This window comes from Rhinatrema bivittatum, chromosome 2 (assembly GCF_901001135.1).
Source record: "Rhinatrema bivittatum chromosome 2, aRhiBiv1.1, whole genome shotgun sequence".
In the NCBI taxonomy this organism is placed as follows: Eukaryota; Metazoa; Chordata; class Amphibia; order Gymnophiona; family Rhinatrematidae; genus Rhinatrema; species Rhinatrema bivittatum.
This window is the reverse complement of record NC_042616.1, coordinates 11,236,359-11,247,618: the sequence shown is the minus strand read 5'-3', so window position 1 is coordinate 11,247,618 and position 11,260 is coordinate 11,236,359. Positions and strand designations below refer to the sequence as shown.

The 11,260-nt window shown below is 46.1% G+C and overlaps 1 protein-coding gene across 1 annotated transcript in view; it reads left to right on the top strand.

The window, feature by feature from the left end:
* Positions 1–9,127: 9,127 nt before the first annotated feature.
* The window catches only part of LOC115086118 (zinc finger protein 420-like), a 39,891-nt gene continuing 37,758 nt past the window's right edge, over positions 9,128–11,260 (top strand). The window contains exons 1-2 of the mRNA XM_029592639.1: positions 9,128–9,231; positions 10,031–10,512. Coding sequence (XP_029448499.1) covers positions 10,084–10,512 — 429 coding nt within the window. The 5' untranslated portion in view covers positions 9,128–9,231; positions 10,031–10,083. The remainder of the gene's footprint in view (positions 9,232–10,030; positions 10,513–11,260) is intronic.

The following is an 11,260-nucleotide window of genomic DNA, read 5'->3' as shown; positions in this document are numbered from 1 at the left end:
TGTGCATCTCCCTACTTGGGGATTGCTTCGATTTGAAAAAGGAGAACTAAGGAAAATAAATTTGCCCTGCTCTCCTGTGGTGATACCAAAGGTCCCTCCTCAGTTAAGAATTCCTGAGGTAATTTCCATGGTCTCTCAGATCTGTGCCTTGGTCCGGTAGCTGGTTTTAACAGGCGTGGACTTAGCTGATTGTACAGCTTAAAGGCAGCGGGTGCAGGAAGTCTATCGTGGCGGTGACAGCAGATGCCCTCTTGCCCCGCAGCTGGAGACCATCTCTGTACTCAGCCATTAAGGGCTGAACTCGGGTAATTAAAAAAAAAAAATTATAAGGCAGAGACAGTGTAGAGGAGTTTGTCAACACTTCCTCCAGTCTCCGTGCACCATTCCGACGTTCATTTCCACTCCCACGTACATTTCCACTCCAGTGGGGGTTAGGGGAACTGGGCAGCCTGGCGAGTTGAGAGGCCATGGTGGGCTAGGCCCCACTGTTAGGCTTTCTCCTGTGCGCCACGTGGCGTTTTTGCGTGTTTGACTGCCCTCTACTGGAACGTCAGTGTATGCAGTGCGTCCGGCTCTGCATACAAGTTGTGTGCTCAGTTTTTGGCGTGACTCCTGTGCATACATTTTTTAAATGTATCGGCGGTGCGCTCAGCTTGTGGTGCGTAGTTTGTGTGTAGTTTTGCAGTGCTTACTCTTACCTAATTTTTGTGCGCATAAAATTTGTGTGCTTGAAATTTTTCTGCGCGAGCTGGCTGGGCGCACGTTCTCCGTTGGCTGTGAATAAGAAATATAAGCTCCTTTCTTTCTTTTTGTGTTGCCTATCATATTCAGGCATCTCAGCCTGGAGTGCCCTCTAACGTATCAGCGCTGTTTAGAGCCTCAGGAAGAATTGTCTTCTGATTTTAGTAAGCCTGGTTCCTCCCAGCCTGATGATGGTCTGGTTAAGGATTTGTCTGGCCTAACGCCGGACCTTGGAACTTCGTTGACTGGTTCCTCCATAGGAGATAGCAGCTTCGTGGGCCTCGCTCCTGGTTTTGGCTTGGATCCTTCTGCCTTTTCTTGGGTAGAGTTTTTCAAGGATGTACATGATAGGAGGACTGAGACCATACTTAAGCAGGCCTTTGAGAAAGAAAGAGATTTAACATTAGCTGAAAACATGTCACAGGAAATAGTCCAATTTATGGAATGGGTGGAAGGACATCTTCAGGTGATCTTGGCCTCTCACATTGCAGGAAAAGACAATGTAAGAGCGGACTTTCTCAGCAGAGAGAGTCTGAACTCAGGAGAATGGGTATTGTCGGACAAGGCATTTCTGCTGATAGTGAATCCCCTGATGCTTTCCGTTCTTTGACCTGCTGGCAACTTTGCGCAATGCGAAAGTTCCTCGATTCTTCAGTCGTAGGAGAGATTCGTGGTTCCCAGGTATCCAAGCTCCCATGCAAGTCTGATTGGAAGACAAGCTGCTTTTATGCCTTTCCCCCATAGCCCATCTGGGGCAGAATAGTTTGCAGGATCGAGGGCCACAGGTAGCACCAGATTGACCCAGATAACCATGGTATCCAGAACTGCATAGTCTCCTGGTTGAAACCCCCCCCCTTTGTCTTCCGCCCCACAAGAATCTGTTGCAGCAGGGACCTGCCCTTCATGAAGATCCAACTCGGTTTTGTCCTACGTTTTGGCCCCTGAGAGGGCTCATTTGTTGAAGCTCGGGTATTCTTTGGTGGTGATTGCCACCTTGCTCCGCACTCGAAACGTCTCCACCTCCTTAGCCTGTGTGCGGGTTTGGAGAGTGTTTGAGGCCTGGTGTGAGGATCGAGGTGTTAAGATCCTGCTCATTTTGGAATTTTTTCAGTATGGGTAATAAAGGCTTGGCCCTTAATTCCCTGAAGGTACAGGTTGCGGCTCTTGCCTGTTTCAGGGACCAGATGAATGCTGACTCCTTATCTCATTCTGATGTGGGCCATTTTTTTTTATTATTATTATTTATATTTTTGAGGTTATTCCAGTATAGTAAACAGAATGGTTACAAAATTACCAAATACAGGATTGTCAGATAACAATGAATGCCAAAACAATGCATATTGTACCCAGAATATAAACACAGATGAATACGAGTATGAACACAGTCTTGTTTGATCTAATTGTTAACCTGTCACGAAGGCTCTATCTATCAGAATTGCACTGTACAGGACTTAGTCATCAAATGTACATACAAGTGTATCATAAAGACCAATAAACCTTGACAGTAAAACCTCTAGCATTTTTGTCTACATTTTAATTCTTCCCTCCCCCCTCCTCCTCCTACAAGTCCGGATCTCTAGCCATCTCCCGCTCATCTAAACTATCATATTGTAGAGCTGCTGAGTACATAAGCATAACGGTAGCAAAGTAAGGGCTTAATGATTCTCGCAGTCATATGACCACTCCTTCCAAACAAACCAACATTTCCAGCGAGTCTCAAAAGTGGCTAATCTTTTTCGTCTGACTGAGGTTAATTTATTCAAGTGACAGACTGTGTTCAGCCTTTTCAAATCCAAAGCCATGGTGGGTACCTACATATAGAAACATAGAAACGACGGCAGAAGAAGACCAAATGGCCCATCCAGTCTGCCCAGCAAGCTTCACACATTTTTTTCTCATACGTATTTGTTTCTCTTGGCTCTTAGTAACCTTTGGTTCGGTTTCCCTTCCACCCCCACCATTAATGCAGAGAGCAGTGATGGAGCTGCATCCAAGTGAAATATCAAGCTTGATTAGTTAGGGGTAGTAACCACCACAATAAGCAAGCTACACCCATGTTATGTTTTACCCAGACTATGTTATTCAGCCCTTACTGGTTGTTTTTCTTCTCCCCTGCCATTGAAGCAGAGAGCTGTGCTGGATATGCGTGAAGTATCAGTTTTTCTTCTCCCCTGCCGTTGAAGCAGAGAGCTATGCTGGTTATGCGTGAAGTATCAGTTTTTCTTCTCCCCTGCCGTTGAAGCAGAGAGCTGTGCTGGATATGCGTGAAGTATCAGTTTTTCTTCTCCCCTGCCGTTGAAGCAGAGAGCTATGCTGGATATGCATTGAAAGTGAAGTATCAGGCTTATTTGGTTTGGGGTAATAACCGCCGTAACAAGCCAGCTACTCCCCGCTTTGTGATTGCAAATTCTTTTTTCCACATTTCCTCTTGTTGTTGAAGCTTAGAGCGATGTTGGAGTCACAGAAACCATGTGTATGTTTGTTGAATAAGGGTATTATTTCCAGGCAGTAGCTGTCATTCTGGCGAGCCACCCACTCTTCATTGACGACCTCTTGACTTTATGGATCCACAGTGCTTATCCCACGCCCCTTTGAATTCCTTCAAAGTTCTGGTCTTCACCACTTCCCCCGGAAGGGCATTCCAGGCATCCACCACCCTCTCCGTGAAGAAATACTTCCTGACATTGGTTCTGAGTCTTTATACCTAATCTTGTTTCCAATGACAAGCGAGCTCCATTCTGGCCGCTAGAATAGCTTGTTGTATAAAATAGTCCTCTGTACGAGTTGGTGTATCCCCATAAAAATGGAGGCGAAATATAGCCGGGTCTTTAAGTACCTGATAACCCACCACTTCTGACATCAATTGAGTGAAGCTGTCCCAACTTTTCATCACTACTGGGCATGACCACCATATATGTAAGTATGTACCAGATGTTCCACACCTCCTCCAACACTGTGCAGATATCTGTGAGTAAAAGCTATGTAATTTTGATGGATGCTGAAATGCTGTTGCCTACTCAGGTAAGGGCTCATTCCACTTGGGCTCAGGCGGTGTCATGGGCGGAGATTAGATTGCAGTTATGGAAACACACCACAATATCCCTGGGTACATTGCCCCTTGGTTTTCCGAGGGCTCTGTGAGCCCTATCCAACACGATCTGCGGCGAAGCCTCATCGGTAGCTGCTTGGGATTCACTAAGAGGTAGGCTACAGATATCAGAAATTATTTTATCACAAAACCACAGTAGCAGACACATCCCCTGTGTTGTTATCACTTATATAGTGGTTAATGTCAGTCTCCAGATCCTTACAGAATTGGACATCATCAAGGAGACTTTCATTTAATTTCCAGTATCGTGCTCCGGAGGGGGCTCCCACTCCCTTAAGCTTTAACCAGATAGCTGCATGGTCAGACCACGTGAATGACTCAATTCCCGTATCCTGAGTGTGGTTTATTAAGAGATTAAGAGATAATCAATCCGAGAATAGGATTGGTAGACTTTAGAGTAGAAGGTATAACATTTTTCCCCTGGGTGGAACAGCCGCCAGCCATCAATCAGCTGACAATCCCTCAGCAATCGCTTGAAGCTCTTTCTATGTGCACTACTAGAACCATGTTTCCCACTACTAGAGTCTAGAAATGGGTATCTAGTGAGATTAAAATCTCCCCCTCTTATAAGGTGTCCTTCAGCCCATTGTTGCAGAACACTGGAGAGATTTTGCGAGTAGGGCCCCTGTCCCTGATTCGGCGCGTAAACATTCACTAGTGTGTACAGAGCCGCCCCCACTTTAAACTTAATGATAATATAATGGCCCTCAGTGTCCCTAATCACAGTTAACACGTCAATGATCAGGTCTTTGGCAAAGAGCACCCCCACACCTCCATACTTATTGTTTTTGGTAGCAGCCGCATAATATTGCGTTGGATATTGTGGGGAAACCATGAGTTTCTCATAACTTTTTTTTTCAGGGGAGTTTCTTGACACAGCAGAATATCCACCTTTGCCCTACCTATATCTTGGGGTTGGTTTTTTAGCCCTTTGACATTCCATGAAAGTATTTTCAAATCACCCATGAGCATAACATCGGTAAGGTACAGATATGTCACCCAGCACTACACTACAGAGCTCCCAACCCCAACCGGGGTAATTACAATGTATTGTCCATCGCCTGAACCATGACTTGAAGGTCCCCTCTGTGTCCCTCCCCCCTCCCCTCTGTATCCATTGCTGGACGTGAGGACTAATGTCACCTCCCATGACCTGAGTGCAAGCGTGTTACCCAACCCCCCCCCCCCCCCCCCCCCGCTCAGAGTATGACCTTACGGTATGTAAAGTAGATTCCCTGCTATATTAGAAAAGACACATTACACATTACACCGCTGCTGATCAGCAGTTGGCCGAAGAGGGTAGCAGATCGACCCATCCTCTGTCAAGGACAAGTGAGAGACTGTCTGCAACCACGGGTCAGGTTGAGTGCATCACTAGAAACTGGAAGAGGTGGTACACCGTCTCCAGGGGGCGCCAACGCTCCAACCTTCCAGCTTGGGACTCCCCAAAGTCATGGCTAATTCAGCCTATTTATCTTTGGAAAAGAGCAAGTTTGCTTATCATAAACGGTGTTTTCCGTGGATAGTATCGGGAGATACTTCCATGCGGGCACATAGAGCACAGCTCTGTGTGCTTTGAGAGAGCTCCGCCACTTAGAGGACCGGAGGACATGCCCCAAAGTCATGACTAATTCATCCTGCTATCCACGGAAAACACCGTTTACAGTAAGCAAACTTGCTCTTGCTGGGCCCGAGGCAGCATGGATTCACCAGGGGAAGGTCCTGTCAGACAAATCTGATTGATTTATTTTTGATTGGGTGACTACAGAATTGGATCAGGAAAGAGCACTCAAAAGAAAATTGGTTCTTACCTGATGATTTTAATTCCTGTAGTACCAACGAATCAGTCCAGAACTCCTGGGTTTATTCATCCCTGTCAGCAGATGGAGACAGAGAAAAGCCTCGCTGACACTGCTTAAAAACCCTGGTGCCACCTGCAGTAGCTCAGTATTGATCTGTACCCAAGCTGAAAACACACTATGTACAATAAACTGACATAACAAACCATGTTAAACAATTTTGAAAAGATCTGAAAGTTTACAACAAGGAACAGATGTTTGCTGAAAAGATTATAGCTGAGCGGACGACTCTCCCGACGATTCTCCCCTCTAACCCAGGCGGGATCTGGACTGAGCCGTTGATACTACAGGAACAAAGGTTATCAGGTAAGAACCAATTTTCTTTTCCCTGTACGTACCTGGATCAATCCAGAACTCCGGGGATGTACCAAAGCTTTCTAGAGAGGGTGGGACCTGAAGAGTCCCGCTCGCAAGACACCTTCACCAAAAGACCTGGAATCCGAAAATCCCAAATCTAAATGGCAATGCCTTGCAAAGGTATGCAGCGACTTCCAAGTCACTGCTCTGCAAATCTCCTGCGGAGACACCAACTGAGCCTCTGTCCATGAAGCGGCCTGAGCCCGTGTTGAGTGAGCTCGCAAACCATCAGGAACCTGGCGGCCCTTGAGAATATATGCTGACCCAATAGCCTTCTTAAGCCACCTGGCAATCGTTGCTTTGGAGGTCTTGGTACCCTTCTTTATTTATTTATAACTTTTTATATACCGAGGTTCAATTAACAAGATTAATTATCACTTCGGTTTACATTACAACCAGCAAAAAATAACAGAGACAAAGTCTTGTTTTACAATGAACAGGGTAGAAGTAACCTGGATAAACATAAAATGGGTGAAGCACGTATAGAGAATTGGGTCTGTATAACTTGGGTGAAAAGCAGGGACATTAAATAGGGGAGGACTATGAAGGCCTCAAGTTGGATAGAGTACTCATGATGCGGATAAGAACCAAGGCTGAAGTGAGTAGTTATGGGAAGGCTTGTTCGAATAACAAAGTCTTAAGTCTCTTCTTAAAGGTGATTGGACATCGTTCCAGCCTCAGTTCAGGAGGGAGCAGGTTCCATTGCTTGGGGCCCAAGGCGGATATAGCTCTCTTACTGAGGGAGGTCTTGATGGAGGGTGCTTGAAGAGTGCCTCTCTGGGCCAGTCTAATTGGACGGACCGAGGTGTGGAGTTGCAAAGGTATTGTAAGATCCAGAGGAGTAATGTGTATGGCTTTGTGAGTGATTGTTAATAGTTTATGAAGGATTCTAAACTTAATTGGTAGCCAATGTAGATTCTTTAAAATTGGAGTTATATGGTCCCTCTTGTTGGATTTTGTGAGGATCCTGGCCGTAGCATTCTGTAGTAGCTGGAGAGACCGCTCCATAACACAAAAGGGTTATCAGACCTCCTGAACTGATTAGTAACCTTGAGATAGCGAAGCAAGGTTCTACGGCCATCCAACAGTTTAAGCTCCCTAGCATGCTGCGTAGAAGCATCCAAGTCTACAAACGCCGGAAGCTCGATAGTCTGATTAACATGAAAGGCAGAGACCAACTTTGGGACAAAAGAGGGAACCATTCGCAATGTAATACCTGAATAAGATAATTGAAGAAAAGGATCCCTACAAGACTGATCTGGGTGTGTACAAGGAATGTGATTTACTTGGATTTTAGTAAAGCTTTTCATACGGTCTTACTTAGGAGACTCATTAATAAAATGAGAAGCTTGGAAATGGGTGCTAAAGTAGTAGCGTGGATTGCAAACTGGTTGACTGGCAGGAGACAATGTGTAATGGTAAATGGAACCTACTCTGAAGAGAGAATGGTGTTAAGTGGAGTGCCACAGGGATTGGTTTTGGGACCGGCTCTGTTCAATATCTTTGTGAGCAACGTGGCAGAAGGGATAGAAGGTAAAGTTTGTCTCTACGCAGATGCTGCTAACATCTGCAACAAAGTGGACATACCTGAAGGAGTACAGAGAATGAAACGTGATTTAAGAAAGCTTGAAGAGTAGTCGAAGCTTTGGCAACTGGCATTCAATGCCAAGAATTGCAGAGTCATGCATCTGGGGTGCGGCAATCCAAAAGAGCTTTATGTGATGGTCGGTGAAAGACTAATGCGCATGGACTGGGAAAGGGACCTTGGTGTGATAGTGCCAGATGATCTGAAGGAAGCGAAGCAATGTGACAAGGTCATAGTTAAAGTCAGAAGACTGCTGGGCTACATAGAGAGAGAAATAACCAGTAAGAAAAACTGAGGTGATGATGCCCTTGTACAGGTCCTTGATGAGGCCTCACCTGGAGTACTGCATTCAGTACTGGTGCCTGTATTTCAAAAAGGCTAAAAGACTTATGAGGAGAGGCTGAAGGATCTGAGTATGTATACTCTGGAAGAAAGGAGGTGCAGGGGAGATAGGATACAGACCTTAAGATACCTGAAAGGTTTAATGATGCATAATCGTCAAACCTTTTCCCTTGGAAAGAAATCTATAGAACTAGGGGTCACGAAATGAAACTCCAGGGAGGACGACTCAGAACCAATGTCAGGAAATATTTCTTCACAGAGAGGGTGGTGGATGCCTGGAATGCCCTTCCGGAGAAGGTGGTGAAGATGAAAACAGTGAAAGAATTCAAGGGGGCATGGGATAAACATAGGAGATCCCTAAACACTAGAGGCTGAAAATAAAGAAGAGTGCATAGGAGTAAATGGAGGTAACTTGCTGGTGTGGCAGTTGCTACCCTTAACAAATAAACCTTGATACTGTTAATGCAACTCCATCATTGCTCTCTGCTTCCACGGCCACAGTGAAGGGAAATTGGATTCCAACAGCATCCGAGGGCCCCGACTTTTACGGTCTGGGAAAACGATAAGCATGGGGATAACCTGCAGTGCAGCAGATACTGGCATAAGTTTGCTGGGCAGACTGGATGGGGTCATTTGGTCCTTTTCTGCTGTCATTTCTATGTTTCTTCTTTGCCTTTCAGTATAACGCCAGGTGTAGTTTTGTCCAATATAAATTACATTTTTTTAATGTGAGAATTTCTCATTTCTTTTTGCATATTTTCTTTAGCAGAAAGTATAACTTCTAGAGACTGAGAGGGGAATCCCCGCTATGGTCACTTGCAAACGATTATGGCCCCACGGTAGTTCGAGCGTTGTTGCCAGATTGGGTTATTTCTTTTCCAGTTCTGCAGGAAAAACCCATTGAAGCGGGTCGGGGTAGTGCTGGGTTGGCCACCCTAGAGGCAGACTGCTGGCAACCCTCGGTCATGTCGGCGCCTTTCTTCTTAGCGGCAGGGCAGAGCTGCCAGGAGTCGCGGAGTGATGACGTCGCAGCAGCCGCAGCCCAGCCAATAGTCACAGTGATGACTCATGTGCTGCAGCAGCCAATCAAAGGCTGCAAGTCGGCAGAAGGGGCGGAGCCTACAGAAGGCGGAAGGGGAAGCCGCGTGCGGGGAGGCAGAGGGCGAGCTCCTCCCCCAGCAATTTCCTTTTCCTGAGCAGGAATAAGCGATTGCAGGGAAGCTCAGCCCCGGAGCCGGGTAAGCGGTGCCTTTCCCTCCTCTTCTCTTCCCCGTGTCCCTGGGACATTTTCTAGCAAAGCAGCAGCTCGGAGTGTGAGGAGCCGCAGGCAGGGAGAGCAAAGCGGGCTCAGGGCTTTGCTTCGCCCTGAATTCAGGCCTCCTGAGGGGCTGCTCTCAGGAGTCCCAGCAATTTGGCTTTCAGAAAATTGAGCATAAAAATGTTAGGGTTTAGGGGTCAAAGTTTTGTCAAGAGAAATCCCCACAGGACCAGGAGGTTTGAATAGGAGCTGAGTGAGGGGGCTAAGCCCCACCCCGGTGAGGAGAGGAGAGGGGAGTTAGCTCAGGAGAGGCTCCGCTCAAAGCTCCCTGTTTTACTTGCAGACAGAGACCTGAGATTTCTCTTTAGTGTTATTAATTTGTAATTTGTACTTTTTTCAATTCCTTATTGGGTGAGGGAGGCTCTGTCTGTCCCATGTGTGACTGAGGTGAGGGAGTCAGTTAATGTGTAGTCTTTGTGTAAGGATCTGCAGTACTCCAGCTTGTTTTGTTTTCCAGTAGATTTTTAAATTTTATTTAAAAACATTTGTAAATCACGTATGACACAAAGCTCATTGCATAGCTGCTCTAGGGCGTGTTGCCTTATTTCCAGTGTTACTATTCCTTGCTGTGTGAGTTTTGGATATTTGTGCTATTTAGGTGTGATAGGTTTGATAGAAAGTTACTGAGTGTGTGTTAGGCAGGATTTTGTGTTACTTCCCAAAGTGCTTGGTACTGGAGTGAGCTAATTCTCCAAATTCTCTTTTTCTCTCGTCCTCAGCACACCCTGTCTCTGCTGACTATATCGAATAGAAAGGGAAAATCTCACCTCTTATGGAGGTTCCTGTCAGACCAGTGGATGGTTTTGTTGGTTCTGGGACTTCAGTGCTGGGGTCCAGACCTGCCGGGGTACAGCGGTCGCAGTCTGAAGCTCAGACACCTCGCCTGGAGCAGTACAGGAAGGTTATGAAGACAGCATTGGGAGTTCTGCCTTCTCCAGACCCCGATCCCTCCTTGGTGAAGGCTGTGGCTGAACCCTCAAGATCAGAAAATGTTACAGGGCTGGCTGTGTCCCCCTTCTCGGATGCACTGCAGCCCAGAACTTTGCACTCTCTGTGGATGGTTCTGGTGCGTCTGGAAGCGACAATTGGCAGCAAGTTGGAAAGGATTCAAGGGGAAATCACCTCGCTGGAGCTGTGCTCAGTGACCCAGGAGAAGAAAATCTCTGCTCATGCTAAGCGGCTGCAGGCACTGGAGAACAAGGTGGGACATTTATTCCCAAATTCTTCTGCATCCCTTCAAGATAGTGTTTCACTCAGAAGGAAAACTTAGAAGTTAGAAAATGTTTCCAAAAGAAAAATATTTTAGGATTATCACGAGATAATATTTCACCAGGGGAGATGATTAAATAATTATTTAGGGGAGGTTTTGCAGATATCTAAGTAATCTCTTCCTCCAATTAACCACATTTCTTTTCTAATGAAAATTAATGAAAATTAAATGTATAAAGATCTTCTGTCTTTTGTTGCTGATCCACAAATTTCAAGGAAGTAGAAGTTGAATCCAAAAACTAATTTTCTAAACCTTGGTCATTTTTAGACTTCAGTTCTCAGCCAGGTCACCCCTACAACCATCTCTCCCCCACTTCCTTCCTTTCCCGTTCCCATAGCATCCGTCTCCCTCTATTCCTTTACTGAAATAACAGTGACGGAGGCTGCCGATCTTCTCTCCTCCTCCAAACTCACTACTTCAGGGGTGGCCAATTCAGTCCTCGAGAACCACAAACAAGCCAGGGTTTCAGGATATCCACAATGAATATGCATGGGATAGATTTGGGTGCTCTGCATCCGGTATATGCAGATCTATCTCATGCATATTCATTGTGTATATCCTGAACACCTGGCCTGTTTGTGGCTCTCGAGGACCAGAGTTAGCCACCCCTGCAGTACTTGCTCCTCCCCATTGCCACCCAGCTCCTGAGCTGAACCTGTCCCAAGCTGTCACTTTCCAC